At 37.8% G+C, this 17037-nt stretch overlaps 3 protein-coding genes across 4 annotated transcripts; 1 reads left to right on the forward strand and 2 right to left on the reverse strand.

Annotated features, from left to right (window-relative positions):
* The first annotated feature begins 206 nt into the window (after nucleotides 1-206).
* On the forward strand, nucleotides 207-9688 carry ddx19a (DEAD-box helicase 19a). The gene is made up of 11 exons (XM_080899623.1): nucleotides 207-427; nucleotides 570-633; nucleotides 740-926; nucleotides 1012-1104; nucleotides 3783-3885; nucleotides 3997-4111; nucleotides 4205-4382; nucleotides 6250-6487; nucleotides 7363-7525; nucleotides 8645-8836; nucleotides 8925-9688. Exons 1-11 carry the CDS (start codon nucleotides 371-373, stop codon nucleotides 8984-8986), a joined length of 1452 nt encoding a protein of 483 aa, XP_080755749.1. The 5' UTR covers nucleotides 207-370; the 3' UTR covers nucleotides 8987-9688.
* A 444-nt stretch (nucleotides 9689-10132) lies between these two features.
* On the reverse strand, nucleotides 10133-11429 carry ubxn10 (UBX domain protein 10). The gene has a single exon (XM_080899576.1). It carries the CDS (start codon nucleotides 11207-11209, stop codon nucleotides 10562-10564), a length of 648 nt encoding a protein of 215 aa, XP_080755702.1. The 5' UTR covers nucleotides 11210-11429; the 3' UTR covers nucleotides 10133-10561.
* Nucleotides 11430-12178: 749 nt separating this feature from the next.
* On the reverse strand, nucleotides 12179-16929 carry cptp (ceramide-1-phosphate transfer protein). 2 transcript variants are annotated; one of them, XM_080898662.1, is made up of 3 exons: nucleotides 16843-16929; nucleotides 16575-16704; nucleotides 12179-15033 (listed from the first exon to the last, which is right to left on the reverse strand). In XM_080898662.1, the coding sequence occupies exons 2-3, from the start codon at nucleotides 16697-16699 to the stop codon at nucleotides 14511-14513; spliced, it is 648 nt and encodes a 215-aa protein (XP_080754788.1). In that variant the 5' UTR covers nucleotides 16700-16704; nucleotides 16843-16929; the 3' UTR covers nucleotides 12179-14510. The 2 variants fall into 2 exon arrangements, with proteins under 2 accessions (XP_080754788.1, XP_080754787.1); XM_080898661.1 differs by having other exon boundaries at nucleotides 16575-16928.
* Between the last annotated feature and the right edge of the window lie 108 nt (nucleotides 16930-17037).

The following is a 17037-nucleotide window of genomic DNA, read 5'->3' on the forward strand; positions in this document are numbered from 1 at the left end:
AATGCCGCAGTTACTAGAAATATTTATCACATTATAAACTATCTGTGGATGGAACTTGATTAAAAGCTCTCTCACACATTTTACCTAAAGAAACGTCAAAGAATTGGCTTCAAAACGAAAAGCTGCAAAAGCACCACTACTCAGCTTGTTTTTGCTTTGATTAGTTGCGTCTGTGGGCTGAAGTTTTAATATAGTCAATATTTCCAACGCTTGTGAATGCGACACGCGTGGTCCAGCAGCAGGTTGCGGTTGGTTCAGGTCGGGACAGCGGCGCGCTCACGCACATCGCTCATGCTGACATCAAACTTTTGCACAAAAAGAAAAAAGGTTGCTCGTCTCGGAAAAAAAACTACACAAAAACTGCCTGAAAATGTCCCAAAACTCTTGGGCAGCTGCAGTGGATGTTCAGGAGGCTACATCCTCACAGGTAACTTTTAAAGGTTACCCAACAACTTCCAAACTGTTGGGTCAAAACGCGTGCTAACTAGCTAGCTTAACGCTGACTTCGCTGTCACTGCTGCGTTATTTGCGCCAAAAAAATTTCAAACATATTTTGTTTTTTTCACCAGCTTGACTTTTCCAAAAAAGTCAGTGGAGTTCGTGGTCCACGCAACGTGATAGGAGACATAAACGGTAACTTAACTATTCGTTTTTCCTCCTTAAAATCACATCTAACTAAATTAACTGCTAACTTATGATTGTGCTGTCATGGTGGTTGCTGGTATTGCCACCTGTGTAGGGAATATCATGCCCGTGAAGGCCGGAAATGGAGGATGGGGAGAGGAGCGAGTCAACCTGGCCGAGCAGTCTCTGCTGAACAAACTAATCCGCCGCTCACTGGTGAGGAACAGAAACCAGGTGGAGGTCCTGCAGGCGGACCCCAACTCTCCACTGTACTCGGTGAAGACCTTTGAGGAGCTGAGACTGTGAGTCTGCAAGGAAAACTTCCATCATGCTCGTTTGCTTTGTGTGTTACTTTTATAAAATTACCTTATTTTGTATTTTTAATAGGAAGCCTGAGTTGCTGAAGGGGGTGTACAATATGGGCTTTAACAGACCATCAAGGATCCAGGAAAACGCTTTGCCTATGATGTTGGCACAGCCGTAAGTCTGTTTATAAAAAAAACTACGTTTCAAATTTGTATTTGTTGATTTACACGAAGTTCAAAGATACAAGGGAATTCCATTTAATTTTAGTGTTTGTTTGTTTTGTCCAGTTTGTTGAGCTTGGTGAGGCTCTGGTGGAGATTCTTGTTAATTATATGAGGCCGTGAGTGATAATGAGTAAGCTGCCTTCTCAAAGTGTTGTTTTATTGTATTTGCTATTCTGAACCTCTTAGATCTTGCCTTTGACAAGTATCCGAACATCAAAACAATAAAAACTAAACCGAAATGGCAAATTCAGTTGAAAACAAAATGAAAATGGGACTAATGCTGTTTTAACCCTGCCTCATATTGGTAACCTGTCCAGGGTGTACCCTGCCTCTCGCCCAGTGGTAGCTTGAATAGGCTCCAGCCCTGCCATGACCCTGATAAGTGGAAGAAAATGAATGGAAAAGGAAAATGACTACTAGTTAGAAAATGCAACACTATAATAAGTCAGATTTTTAGTCATCTGTTTTAGTAGCGAAGGGAGAAATCTGTTTGATTTATTGACTGAAAACAGTTAAGTTGTTTGAGGGGAGAATCCCAAGTATCTGTCTGTTTTAAATTCGTAAATGTTACAGTAGCGTGCTCTTTTAAAATTTATAGTAGTTTTTTTTTTTCTCAGTAAATTATCAGGTTGATAATAATGGCACTTTAATGGACATCTCTTTGCTGTCATCTCAACAAATGGTGTTAAGGGCGTACAGTCATAATTTCCAGTGGCCAGAAAAAACGTGCACTGTGGTTTTTCAAGTGGTTTACATTATTGTGTATTTTGCATTGACCACTTTTAGGGCTGAGAAACGGTTCCTGTGGGGTCCTGTGTTAAATGTATTTTTCTCTCACTTTTCTAATCATATGAAATAAATAAATTACTACATTACAGCAATTAATAACTTAAAAATAACACACTTCATCAGGGGAAACATGGGGCATAGTGATTTTTTTTAAAAAAATTACCTATTTTTAATACTGATAATTGCTCACTTAGAAAATTACACCACCAAAAGACATGCTGGGTAATGCTAGTTGGCTAGCTGCCCATTGTGCTGGCACAGCTGTGAGTTCATATTCACTAATTTTGAATTTGTGCCAAAACAATTAACTTGATAAATATTCTAAGAGATTTATTTAACAGCAATTTTAAGTTATTTCAGAAAAATGTTAACCATTTGCCTTTTTTCATCTTAAAGATGTGTGTGGATGTCACACTTGTGTTCATTTATAATGGTGCCTTGTGCCAAAAAGTTACACTATTTTATTAATATTTTAATATTTAATTACTCTTTAACAGATCCTTGCATATAGGAACCTTAAATTAACAAATGCTGTACAGACAGTCTAGCAAAATGCATACATACAGTTGGCCATGAAAAAAACAAAGTACATAACTGTTGCCACAATTAATGGAAGACAACTGTTTAAAATGTTTCTTAAAAACAAGAGCAGATGGAGTAAATAACAGGCTGGATCTACTTCTGCTGCCTTTGGGAGACTAAACCTAAGCCCTGATTGAAACATCTGGAACTCAACATGTAAGAGAAGCTGAGGTTCCAAAACGATGATCTGTGCCTTTGAGAAGCTCATACAGATGCAAAAAGTCATTAAGGGCACAGCTTGACAATTCACCCCCCAAGTTTGCTTCTATTTTTAAGACTTCCAAACCAGCAAATCATGGAAAATTAAATGACCGAGTCGAGAAAAAAGAATAAAATACTTGTTTAGTGTCATGGCTGCATAAAAGCTTCACAATTATCTATAAAAGAACAACCATTAATTTTCTTTTTTGCATATAGTGTACAATGGCCCAAAATTTATACCTGCTACCATAATGGTATGTGACTAGTCAACTGGACATACATACTTTTCTGCCCTTATTAGTCTTTTATATTGTTTTTACTTTATTTATATATAAAGGTGGTTGTTGGTTCTGATGTTAGGATGGTGTTGCAGGATGGGCTCAAAAAAAATTGGGTTAAAATCTTGTGTGTGGCATTAAATAATGGTATCGAATAATTTCCTGGGTATTGGTATTGACTTTGAATTCTAGTATTGTGACAGCACTGCTTTTTTGCCTCTGATAAATGCTGTTAGCCGATTTTGACGAATTCAGCGCTGTTGGACTGGGACACTTTGCGAATAATCTCCCATAAGATGTGGAAATGTAATACAACTGTTTATCAGAAGGAAATGGTAAATTATAGGACACTCAAGCCCAACATTAGCAGGCATTATTTTGTAAGCCTATAACAGCTTGTTGTTGTTTAGTCAGCTTGTTGTCAGCTGTTACGCGATGAAAGGGTCACAAGTCTAATCTGCTGACAACAAATAATTGAAACAATGGTGGGAATAAATAAACATGTTTATGCACATTTTTTTGTGTGTTGGAACCCTGGCTTCAGCAGGTGAGGCTTGAGGACATGGGGTATGTTTTGGTTTTTACTTAATAAAACTTTAGTTTGTGATTTTTTTTCTTTCTTTTTTTTTTTTTTTTAAATGGACTTTTGTCCTGTTGTAATGATAAAAAAAAAAAAAATCTAAGCAGTCAAAATTTTAAAAACCCTTTCAAATCTTCAGCACATCGGGTTTTTCTGTGATTTATTCATTTCTTCATGTCTACTTTTTTCTGCTTTCAGACCTCAGAATCTGATTGCACAGTCGCAGTCTGGCACAGGTAAAACTGCTGCATTTTCTCTGGCCATGCTCAGCCATGTAAACCCTGACAATAAGTGGACTCAGGTAAGCAGAACATCCTCAGAGTATCACAGCATTTTCAATCTCTTGAGACAGCTGGTATCCTTTTATCAGACCCTGAAATGTATTCACTAGGTCAAAAAAAATTTCTTTTAGTGCCTTTGCATCGCACCGACGTACGAGCTCGCATTGCAGACTGGTCAAGTCATTGAGCAAATGGGGAAATTTTGTCCAGATGTGAAGCTGGCATATGCCATTCGGGGAAATAGAAGTAAGAATGTGATAGTGTTTGTACTCTCTTCTGAAGAAAAGATTTCTAGTCACCAGTCTGTGTTCACTGCGTGACTCTCTGCATTGTGTTCAGTGGAGCGAGGAGCCAAGTTGCAACAGCAGATTGTCATTGGTACACCGGGCACAGTCCACGACTGGTGCACCAAGTACAAGCTCATTGACCCCAAAAAGATCACTATGTTTGTGCTGGATGAGGCTGATGTGATGATCGCCACCCAGGGCCACCGGGACCAGAGCATTCGAATCCACAGGTGCACTCCTTTCGGTCTTTATGTTCATATTTTTATTTCCAGAGTTTTACAATAACAAACACTGGCTGGTAAATATGGCATGCAGTACAGTTCACCTGAAGCAGGTTTTTAATTGCTTAGTATTTGGTGCCATAATCTATAATGTCATAGTTCATTTTATCAGTCATAGTAGGTTCAGCTTAACCAACAAAAGCACATCAGGTAGGTAGATTAGCCTGCTTCTGGCTTATTGTGGCCAGTAACTTTATTTCCACCAAAGTGGCACGAATCTTCACTAAAAATTTATTCAGTTGCCAGTTTTAAAAATAAAAGATATACCTCTGAACTACAGAACCTGTTGTTGGTGTTGAAAACACAGTAAGAAGACAGCACTGGTTGATGCCACAGTGCAGGCGTTCCACTCACATTTGTACTTAAATATACATGCACGTGGATTTTACTTGTGGGAGAGAGATGTGGGAAAAAGGATTCGGCTTAGGCAACTTGTGCTTTTCTCAACAAAGTTTCATAACACAGCGGGAATGAAGATGATCCTGTTGTATTTGAAGCTTCTCCTCTTAAACACACATGGCAGTCTGCAAAGAGCCAGCATTATTACCAAGATAATAGTGAAGGTGGACGAGAAGAAATATCGTTCTAGTCTACAGCATCAGTGCTTGTTCCTAAAATCGCAATGAGAACATCTGTAAATAAGTATTGTTTATTGAACCACCTGTGTGAGTAGAGGAGTCTTTTCACCTCCTCCCATACACCTTTGATTTCCTTCTTGCGGCGACAAAGCTAATAAAGAACAAATTAGAATAAAAACGCAGTCTTTAAATCTGATGTCACAAAATGCTTTGCGAGAGCTGACAGCAGTTTTCCCTCTGTGTCTGTGTGATAACCTGAAGCATGCAGGGATGAGTTTAAAAGGGGTCATGGAGAGGACTTCACATCATTTAAAACTCATTAAAGAGCGAGCAGAGACGATGTAAGCTGGCAGCCAAGTTAACATGATATCCGCTATATTTATATCTGCATACAATCCTGTCGTTTTAACTTTTTCTTAAACAGCATTTTTTGCTTGAGTGTCAGTGAAAAGATCGCTTCATATTTAAACTTGTTGAGCAGGTGGCCCATCAAAGTGGAGATTGATAATAATATATACATGCATGCATACATATATAAAGTATGATTCACAGCAAAAAGGGCAAGCTAACATTTTTAGATGTGAGCCAAGCAACATGAAGACTTTGTTCTCACAGGAAGGAACTCTTAAAGACCAGCATACAAAAAATAATTTCTTTTAATCGTGTTATGTTATGGAAGCACAAATGTAAAATTTTCCACCACAGTCCTCTTTTGATTCTAATTGTAGTCACAGTGAACCCTTCTGTTCGACTCTGGAAATCCCCTTTGTCACTGGCCTCAGATTTGCTGCATGTGTTTTTGTGAGTGCGAGAGGAGAGGCTGCAGCTCCACCATGAACTACAACTTTGTCATTTTTATTAATTTATTTTTTACTGCTGGCATCATCAGCCTTTTCTTTGTTGATTAATATATTTTATTCACACATGCCATCTCTGTATTACATTTAATAGTTTGCACAGTTTTGAACCCTGCAGTACCAGCTTCAACGTGCTGCTCTGCTTTCCACTAAGATCAGTCTGGTTTATCTCAGGAACCTTATGTTTCTTTTAATGTAAAAATGTACTACAGGGAACACTTGTTAATCAGTTATATCAAAAGCCACATTAACATTCCTCCGTCTCAATATACCAATGTACACACAACAATAAACTGAAAAGAGAGGTCTAATGACTTAACATTCTTTGTTGTTTGTTTAAACAAGTGTTTTTTGTCACACTTTGTCTCCACACTTATGCAGACAGCTGCCGATGAACTGTCAGATGCTCTTTTTCTCTGCAACATTTGAGGACTCTGTGTGGAGGTTTGCAGAGCAAATTGTTTCTGAACCTAATATAATCCGGCTAAAGCGTGAGGAGGAGACTCTGGATACCATCAAACAGTTCTATGTGAACTGCAAAGAGAAGGAGGACAAGTTCACGGCACTCTGCAATCTATACGGGGCCCTTACCATTGCACAGGCCATGATCTTTTGCAAGGTAAGTCAGGTGTTTTCAAAGCTGCTTAACAAAAACTATGATTTAATGGTTTTAATTTGGCACTGAAAGCACTGTAACTCGTGAGAAGGAGAGAGCTCACAAAAAGAAGGGTTTTATGTCAGTAAGTTAGTATCCTAAATTTTAATCTACGGATAAAGTGTAGCTGAAGACACCAGTACTAGTAGTAGAGTAATAGTGCATGATGAGCCCCGAGTTTATTTGGCTGCAAGACACGGTGTTTTTGTTGACAGAGGAAATATCCTTTTTTTCAGGCTGTGGTTGCTTGTAGCTCTAGGTAGGAAGCTGGAGCTTAGAAAAAGCAGACTCGTGTGACCTTTTCACTTAATAAATGATCAGTTTTAACTCACCTGGCTGAAGGAGCGATGAGCTATTAAAGCTAAGGGGTAAAAAGCAAAAAAGCCAACAGTGATCCCGGGATTCAGTCAACCTATCCCCAGGGCCAGCCAAACCTGGCACCAGGCAGGGTGTAGAAAAATGGGATGTAGAGGACCCACCTGTGCCTCTCCCTGCTTGTCCGTATTAAAAATGACCTGTTGAGTGGTGCAAATGTTGGTATATGTCAGTGAATGAGATGTAGAAAGTAAGTATGACTGTGTGAAAACTAGAGTGCTATTAAAATTGAGGGGAGAAATGTGACACAAGCACAACACTTTTGGTCAGCACTGTTCATCAACACCCCCCCCCCCCCCCCCCCCCCCACACACACACACACACACACACACACACACACACACACACACACACACACACACACACACCACCACCACCCCACCCACCCAAAAAACCCCAAACCCTTAGTGTCTAAATTGTAAGTATGAGTGGTTATAACTTCTTTTCTTACCCTCTTTCTTTAGACCCGAAAGATGGCTGCCTGGCTGACAGAAAGTCTGACCAAAGAGGGCCATCAGGTGGCATTGCTAAGTGGTGAAATGACAGTGGAGCAGCGAGCTGCTGTCATTGAACGCTTCAGGAGCGGCAAAGAGAAAGTGCTTGTGACCACGAATGTGTGCTCAAGAGGTAAGAAGGCTATTAAGTGAGAGTTGATTGCCAATGATTGATACCAATGGTGGTAAGTGTGCACCCATTAATGTAGAGCTAGAGGTGGACACGTCTATTTTAAAGTGAGGCAGATTCGGTTTATTAAAATGTTTATTATTTAATCCATCAGTGGGGAAATTGTCTAAAACCTTTTTTTTTTTTTTTTTTTTTTTTAATCAGTGAGCCAGTGTAGATCACTTTAACCACTGTTGATCCCTGAAGTCCATGTCCATCAGCACTAGGGCTGTGCGATATGACCAAAATCTCATATCCCGATATAAGACATCTATCGTCCCGATAACGATATAAATCACAAAGATTTAACATTTTCTGTGAATCTCGGGCAACTTGACTTGCGGAAAGTGTTTCCAGCTGGGCGTCGTGTACCTGGAGTCGAGTGTTTTAAAAAAACAGATTTATTAAAGGATGCATTTTTAGACATAAGTTGCACCGGCCGCTGTTTTCTTTGAGTATTTATTACATAGCGTGCTGCGGAGAAAAGCCTGTTCTAATGTTTAAGTCTAAGGTTTATTTTTTAGCACCTGACGGCTCTTTTTTGCTTCTCATCCATAAATACTCTGCATACTCTTTCACATGATTCAGGGTTTTTTTTTTTTTTTTAAGTCTCAACAGGATCTTGAGCTTTATTGTGAAAGGTTTATGTGGAAAATAAACGTGGGCATCTTTCTTTGCCTTTAGACAACAATTCTGAGGGCAAAAGAGCCAAACGGGACAGGCCAAAAAAAAAAATAAAAAATAAAAATAAAAACAAAAAAAAAAATAAACAAGCGGACAAGCGAAGGTTTTACCATCGTTGTTGCTAACGACCGACAGTGCATAAAAACAGGCGCTTGTCCGTCCGTAGTGTGGTTATATAAAATATAAGCGAAAGAGAGAACTTTAAGAAATTAATATAGTCACTACAATGACCATCAAAATGATGAAAAAATATTGCCGTAAACAGTTTATTTTGCGAAACCACAAAACAAACAATAGCGTAAAATGAAACAATAGGCTTTTTTATATCGTCATCCGATATATATCGTTATATCGAACAGCCCTATCCAGCACTTACTATTTTGCTTACATGGATTGCAGGTATTGATGTGGAACAGGTGTCTTTGGTGGTGAACTTCGAACTCCCAGTTGATCTGGACGGGAATGCTGACAATGATACATACCTTCACCGCATTGGCCGTACCGGCCGTTTTGGCCGACGTGGATTTGCTGTTAATATGGTGGACAGCGAGCACAGCATGGACATTATAAAACAGATTGAGATGCATTTCGGTATGTTCCATTTTTTTACTCGAGCTTGATACAATTGAGAGAATCCAGATCCTAATGACGCATCCTCTTTTTTTCCTTTCACCTACAGACAGGAAAATCATCAAACTTGACACCTCCAATCTGGAGGAAATGGAGAACCTGATAAGCTGAAGTTGCAACAACCAGACATGTTGCCTAAAATGTTAATGACCCCCCTTCCCCCAAGGATTTATTGTTTGCACTTTTATTGTTTACAGATGCATGCGTGTGTTAACTGTGCCAAACAAAGTTTGCACTTTGATTTTGTTTGCCTTTGTTCACTGACGTCACCTTAAAGCATACAGGAGTGTTGGATTGCAGTGTTCTTTCATTTATTTGTGCAGTGAAATATTAATGTAGTTAGTATAGATGTTTGCATGACTTGAGTTTGATCAATTATCCTTGAGTGGCTTAAAGCATTTTAAAAGTTTAAAATGCCTGTCTTACTGTAGCGGGAGTCATAATTTCATGTGAGGATGTTGCTGAGGTTTTTTTTTTTTTTTCTTTTTGTGGATTTAAAAAAAAAAAATCTTGTTAAAGCCTGCTGAGAAGATGACTTAAAGTTTAAAAAATAAGTTAATAAAAAGAGAGACAGAGGGAGAGACCTGATAGCTTTTTCCCCCTTTAACTTTACTGTGTGATTGTTTCAATAAATTTTCCAGAGTTGGCACAAATGGTATTATGAGTTTGTTGAAACACATTTGAGCATAATTTTATTTAAAATTTAAAACTGTATTTTCAGTTAAGCAGACTAATTGACTCACTTTGGTGTTGACTACCATTTCTGTGAAGTCAAACACACAAGCAATTTAAATGGATTCAAAAGTTCTCTGGTGAAAAACTCCCAAGTTCCTTGGCGTGGTTCTAATAGCTTACATTTTAATGAGTACACCTGAGTAATAAGGTTTTGATGATGCCTTCAGGAGCAGGCTGTACAATTCCAGCTTGCAAAATCTTACTGAAGCAATTAAACTAGTAAATATCATTTAGTGGGATGTGAGGCACCCTGAACTCTAAATATAAACGGTATATACTGCAGACATGAATGTAAAACTTCTACCATTTTACTTTGTCATTAAACTTATTTTTTTGGAAGATGTTATACTTGCTTGCCCATGCCATGAACTGCCTGGAAAAAGGATACATTTTATTAATTTAAATTTAATCAAATGATTCAAAAGATTACTTTCCTCCATTTAATAATAAAACTTGATTATGATAAGTTAGTTTTAATGAACACTTTGGGAAAACAAATTGAAAGGAGCTATACTAAAATTTATTAAATGTAGATTGCAAAACTGAGCTTTTACATGCGTAAAGACCACCTAAATCATTTTTGAGAATCAACGTCGTTGTGAATATTTTATTTTCCAAATATATAACCCCATTTGCTCATTGAGCTTCCAGAGTTATGAAACATTTATTTATACATCCTGAAATGTATATAATCTCAAAGTACTCTGAAGAATCACAACTCCGTGCAGGTTCATGAACACAATGCAGAAAAACATCTCTTCTGCTACACAGATCCTGAGCACGAGAAGTTTAATTTTACTTGAGTAAGGTGCATATTGGACGAAGTTTGGCATTAAAAATCTTAGAGGCTACAGATTGGTGCGAAAGAAGCCTTTTAAACTTTGCACAGTGAAGTTCAGATATCCAAGTGAAGCTACAAAATGCACAGTTACAGACCTCAAAGAACACATATTACTCCTGTCCCCCCATAGTGTCAGTTTTCTGAGAGATGCACAGCACGGATCTGTTAGGAATGGCACACTGTGCCAGAGTCATACGCAGGTCTCTAAAGGTCCTGCGTGGCACCTCCATGGTCTCAATGCAAGCATCTTCATACCTGGTTCCAAACCTGGCCTCTGCACTGGCTTTCACTGTTAGCAGAGTGTGTGTGGGGTCAAAGGGCTGCTGAAACCTCCTTCCGCATGGAGCTCTTACAGCAAGAAGCAAACTGCCACTGCCAGCTTCTGCCGTTGAATCACTGGGGTTGCAGACCTTGGTCACATCATCACCATCCTTTGCTAGGTTAAGGTTGTACACGTCTTTGTGCAGGCTCACCTCTGACTGCCTTCTCTTCTCTATTGACGGAAGGACTTTGTACTTGTTTAAGGACTGTGGCGGAGCAGCAGGAGTACGCTGCAGCATGTGCAAAACTTCCTCTTGGCTCAGGTGGTTAGCTTGCAACATGACGGGCTGAGACCGGGAGCGAAGGTTTCTGTCCGGCCTGCGGAACTCAGGAGACCCCGGCTCCCTGTGGATGCTGTTCGCCTCCCCTGGATACAGTGAGCTGTCTACAGCAGGTCTGCTTCGCCCCTTAGAGGATTTTGGCCTTGTTAGATGCATCGAAGATCCGCTGCTTTGAAGATTTCCAGCTGTGTTTCGGCGTAAGTGCTTTACAAAAAAGAGTAAAGAAAGTTTATATTGTTCTAAAGGCTATGAGCACAGCTTTTAAAAACTATCGCACTGGTTAAACGTATAAATGTACGCTTCCGTAGCCGGTCAACAAGTTAAATTAGCGTTTGTGCGCTTTACTTCCCAGTTTGGGTATTAAGTCCTTTCTCAAGCGTCAGCAACGTTGCCATGACACTCTGGTTGCCTTGACAACCTGTGGTTGGAGAGTGGGAGTCCCCTGCTGTTGGAAACATGCAACTGCAGCTTCATACATTAATGCAAACAGAAGGTGGCAAGCTTATTTTATTGTTTAGTGAGCTAAAAGCTAAAATTAGGTTTGAAAAAGTGTTCACTATAATCAAAACCAAAACTAACTGAAACAATAATGTGTTCTCACAAAACTACCTAAAATAAAATAATGTAGGAAAAATATCCTTAGCCTTAATCATCAATCAATTTTCTCTTTTCCAGACCATTCTCTGTGGTGTGGGAAAATCCCAGCAGATCAGCAGTTTCTGTAATACTCAAATCAACCCATATGGCACCAACAATCATGTCATATTCAAAGTCACTTAAATCACCTTTCATCCCCATTCTGATGCTCAGATTGAATTATAGCTGATCATCTTGTCTATATGCATAAATGCATTTAGTTGCTGCCATGTGATTGGTTGAGTAAACATTTGCATTAATGTGTAGATGAACAGGTGTACCCAACAAAGTGGCCGGTGAGTGTATTTAGTCTCATAGTAATGATATGTGTTCATTTCTGTCACCTTCAAGATGCTGTTTAAGGACAGTGAGATGGCTGCACTTACAATGACTTATTTTCTAAAATCAAAAAAAAAATCACATGACAAAGTTTAATTCACAAAATAAGAAACCTTAAGTACATCCTTCACGGCCAAACGGGAACATCTGTCTTTTTTCACCTGCAATGTTTATTACATGTTTGAGTGAATAATAACACAGAATACAGAACATGCTTGTTCCAAATACAATGCTATATTCTATCATAATATTTGTACATTAATCATAAATCAATTCATAATGCAAAACATTTGTTCATGTGGACATAAATAAACATTTGCATGTAACAAAAATACAAATCTTCATTTAACAAGAAAAAACCTAAATCAGATGTGTAGTAAAACACTGAAGTGATATGAATTTATGGAAAACAACAATGTACAGAGTTAAACCTTTTTAATCAATGATTTACAACATGCTGTTTCCCAATTAAGTATGTTTGTCCATTTGCATTTGTAATATATCATCATCCCATATTTATGGAATATTTTGTAATATATCTAAATAGAAAGGTCATTAATAATGATTACCAGCAACAGAAGGTTCAACATTTTAACACTGGATTAAATACTGCATGGCAGCTGAAAAACTGACGTAACAGTTTACTTTATTCCATACAATTTTCATAATTGGTATACCTCACTATTATTCATTATTACTTTGTGTCATGTTTCCCCAATTAAATGTTTGGTCTTTTAAGCATTACAAAATATCATCATCATGCCAGTAAATAACTTTTCTGTTAATCCTCTTAAGATATTAAATCTCTTCAGCCTGTTTTCATATCTGAGAGCCAAACATTTGTTCACTTCTAATTAATTTGTCATTTCATTGTTTCTTCATTACTTCTTAATGCTGAAATCTCAAATCCAAAATGCAAACTTGGTTTATTTCCTTTGAATAAATGTTGTTGCAAAAACAGCAGCTTTAAACGGGAGCCCAAGACTTCAGGGACCCACTGTAGTTCCCTTCATATTTTTAAATTAATTTAAAAAAAAACAAAACAATCCAGAGCAGCTATTCCCAAACATGACCACAATGGAAAACTGTAATTTGAACATCCTCCATCCGAAAACTTCAAGCAGATCAATATTTCCTTTTATTTCATTAATTCAGATTTTCTTTTTTAAATCAAAGTAAAAAGTGTTACTGAGGTTAGAACAGTCACAATGAGATCAAATGAGAACATCAAAGAATGAGTGCAGAAATTCCAGGGTCTGTACTACTGAAGGAGTTAAACAGTAAATGATAACAGTAAATAATTTATAACAATAGATGACTGAATAAAAACAGAACGCAGCATTTAATAAATTAACGGAAATTAATGGAAAAGTTATATATAGTGGTCCTAATATGGAGCCCTGGGGAACTCCTTGAATAATAGGAGACAAGGGAGGGCAGACCAGACGAAGCGACACAATGTGTGCTTACAAGTAACTTAAAAATCAACTTACAGCATTCCCAGGTAAAGCAGTGTTGTGTAGTCCATTTATTAAGGTGGTATTGTAAACTGTATGAAAAGCCTTTTAGAATTGAAGAAAAAGACATTGTTTTGTATTGTTTGTAGTTCTTTGTATCAGTATTGTCATTTACGCTTTAATAGAAGTAGTTATTTTGCCGTGTTGTTTTCTAAATCTTGACTGTTGGGAGAGAATTGAAAATTGAAATTCTGTCTAAAAACTCTTTTAGATTTTAACTTTTATTAATTTATTGTCTAAGAGTGTTTCTCCAGCAGCTTTACTTAAAAAAAAAAATTCTAACTAATGAAGGGATTTAAGGTAAATTCAGGATCAGTTTCTTTTTCAAATACCGTATAAAGATCTAATTGCAATTTTAAACTAAATTAAAAACCAAGTCAAAAAGTCCTTAAGGATTTAAAAAGAAATAATAAACTGATTTTTATTATTTAAGATTGGTTATTTTAGAAGAAGGATTTTATTCTGTTAAATATTATAAGAATTAAACCAACAGGATCTTATCCTACATGTTTAACCTTCCTCTGAGAGATGGCTGGGCTCATTTACTCAGAAAGATTGATGGGTGGATGGTCAAAAATTTAAAAGGTGCAGCTTTTTAAATTATATATTTCTGTCTAAAAATGTAAAATCTTCAAAATCTGAGTTAACTACAAACAATATATTAATATTAATTAATATACTGTAAATGATTGCTGACCCTAGACTGGGAACTGTTGATTTAAAAGCAAAAGATGAGTTAATAAAAATACATTCAAAGGTCCATTACTTGGAGGAAAATGTACAGAATTTTATGTTAAAACATGTATACAGTAGTTTCAAAATTAATCTTAGTGGTATTACAGCTAATTATGACAATCCTTCACCAAGCAGCAGAAGCATCTTGTTCAGCAGCCTTTCACCAAGGACAAGTTACAAATATTTAATTATATAAAGTATGACGTGTCAGATATTAGCACTTCTTGCTTCTAAGATAAATCAAGCATGTTATGTTGAGCATATAGGTCCTCTGTGATCTGGTACACCTCAGAGATGAGAGGTAGGGCCTCCCCCAGCTTGGCCACAACCTGCTCAGGTGGGCCAACATTCATTACTTCGAAAAAGGTTTGGCGGCCAGGAAGCACGAGGAAGGCCATGCCCGCAGCCTTACGGATCATCCACGGATGGTGCTGGGCGAGGGACTCGTTGTAGGCCTCTGCACACAGGGCAGATGTTTTACTGTCTTCTGTGCTGGTGCGCAGGCGATCCAGGAAGAGCTCCAGCCATCTCAGAGCGCGGTGGAGCCTCAGCAGAGTACGACAGCCAGACTCTGGGTGGCTTCCTTTCTTGTTCACATCCACGAGATTATTGTCCAGTTCGTATTTTACCATCGACTGCACAGTAGCATAGTGAGAAGCGTTCTCACCATTCATATAATTCACAAGGATCTGGATCTTGCTGACAGCATCCTTAGAAATGAAGCCAAAGACACTTCCCAAGCTGTTCAGAAACCTATTACAAGGAGTAAAAACACACTCAGTTAACACCTGGGTGTCCTTTTGGTCTACTATTACGGCAGTAAATTCTAAATGCCTGCAAATTATAATCGGTTCAGTTCACATGAGAAATTCCAAGAATTCACTCACAGACCAGAGCTGAAGCTCAACTCTTTCCCTTTTATGCTGTTCCTGCTGCAAAAATATTTCATACTTTTTACAATAAAAATGCAACATTTATGAAAGCCGCTGCAATTTGAATTTCAATTATAATTACAAATTCCAGTCATTTCTAAAATATTATCAAGATGCAGTTATTGTGCCTCAGCCTGTTTCGTAATGCTATTGTGTTGCCTTTGATTCCTTTACTTTCATTTTTTCCTAATTGAAAAGAGTCCAAACTATACTCTCCGTCAAAACTCTCACTATACAGCTCTGGTATTTGTTTCTTTTTTCTATTGGATCTTTTAATTGCTCTTATATAAGAAAAACATGGAGCTTTTAAAGGGGAACACTCATGCTAGCATTACCAGCTTTGCAAATACTTGTCGGCCTGCTTCTGTCATCACATTTTATTGATGATTTTTTTTTTTTTTTTTTTAAAAACCAGAAAGTCCACCGAGAATAAAATCTCTTTTTCCAAAGAGACCTAGCCCTAGCCAAGAAGGCACACTATTACCAGGAATATGATTCTGGAATCAGTCTGTAGGTAAAGTAGACCCTTTCATATGCTATAACCTGTTTTGATCAGCCACCTATCTCAGCCTGTGATTACCCTTGTTTCACAGACATTTGACTGTTGTAGTTTTGCAATTGAAACTACAATATAACTTTCAATACAATCCAATTTTATTTATTTAAATCACAAAAAAAATCACCTTAAAGTGCCTAAAACTATAAGGTACAGTAATCCTACAATAATACAGAGAAACCCCAACAATCAGACAACCCCCTATGAACAAGCATTTTGGCAGCAGTGGGAAAGAACATTTCCTTGTAACAGGAAGAAACCTGTTAAAAGGGAGAACCAGGCTCAGTCAGGGGCAGCCATCTGGTGCAAGCAGTTAGGGCTGAGGGAAAGGAGACATGATACTGAGGCACAAAGTTGGAATCAGAAAACAGAATTGAACAAAAGGGGGGTTTGATTTCAGGTTATACAATTTATTTGTTTTTGAACAGAGCTTTAATGTGTTTTTCAAATCTGTGGATATCTCCTGTAATTATGAAGCTGCAAGGACTCATAAAATAATTAATTAAAAAGAAAATTTTAGCCTATCCCTATGTTCTTTGAGGGTCTGTAACCTGGAAAGTTTTCATGGCATGAAGGTGACACTTTTTTATTCATTAAACATACGAAAGTTACTTACTTTTTTTTTTTTTTTTTTTTTTAAATAGATGAAGAGTCAGCTGGATCAGATATAAATCTCAAGACTTGATCTTAGCTTATAGTAAACGCTCTCTGTCCTACATTTACCTTGCTGTGATCTGCTCGCCTTACTTTACTTCTACACTGATGTAAGAACACACAGAGAATATTTGGACCACCAAACCACTTACTTTACAAGCCCACGCCATCCAGCGACGTACTGTTCTAGATAGACTTCTTTATTTTCCGACAGACACAACTTAAAAGTGTCTAGGACCTCCTGGAGGGAGAACTTCTGGTCTTCTGAGCCTGCCATGGTTTCTACCAGGAAGTGCAAATGACACAAACAGGCACGTAAAAAATGAATGAAAAAATGTATTTCGGGGCTACAAACAAACCGGAACTGTGTAAAAATGTAAGCCCTGTGGTAAACGATCAAGAAGTGAACTCGTCACCTACAAGAAAAGTTAAAATTGAAAGGAAAATTACGCATTTCTTTTTCTCGACACTGTGAAGCGACAGATCCTGTCTGTTCTTATCTGGTTCTACTGCGCAGGCTCTAAATTGGCGACTTTATCTTCAAAATAAAAGCAAGGGAAATTTGTACCTTGATTGCTTATTAGACTTGTTGAAAGAAGTTATTATAACCCAAAC

The sequence above is a fragment of the Rhamphochromis sp. 'chilingali' genome (assembly GCF_963969265.1).
Source record: "Rhamphochromis sp. 'chilingali' genome assembly, chromosome: 12".
Lineage (NCBI taxonomy): Eukaryota > Metazoa > Chordata > Actinopteri > Cichliformes > Cichlidae > Rhamphochromis > Rhamphochromis sp. 'chilingali'.

Bases quoted from the DNA above. Each gene is read 5' to 3' on its own strand.
- ubxn10 (XM_080899576.1), bottom strand. From the start codon at position 11,209: ATGCATCTAACAAGGCCAAAATCCTCTAAGGGGCGAAGCAGACCTGCT.
- cptp (XM_080898662.1), bottom strand. From the start codon at position 16,699: ATGGCAGGCTCAGAAGACCAGAAGTTCTCCCTCCAGGAGGTCCTAGAC. The intron at 15,034-16,574 runs GTAAGTGGTTTG...TCCTTGTAATAG, and splicing joins GGATGGCGTGGGCTTGTAAA to GTTTCTGAACAGCTTGGGAA.
- ddx19a (XM_080899623.1), top strand. From the start codon at position 371: ATGTCCCAAAACTCTTGGGCAGCTGCAGTGGATGTTCAGGAGGCTACA. The intron at 634-739 runs GTAACTTAACTA...CCACCTGTGTAG, and splicing joins CGTGATAGGAGACATAAACG to GGAATATCATGCCCGTGAAG. The intron at 4,112-4,204 runs GTAAGAATGTGA...CATTGTGTTCAG, and splicing joins TGCCATTCGGGGAAATAGAA to TGGAGCGAGGAGCCAAGTTG.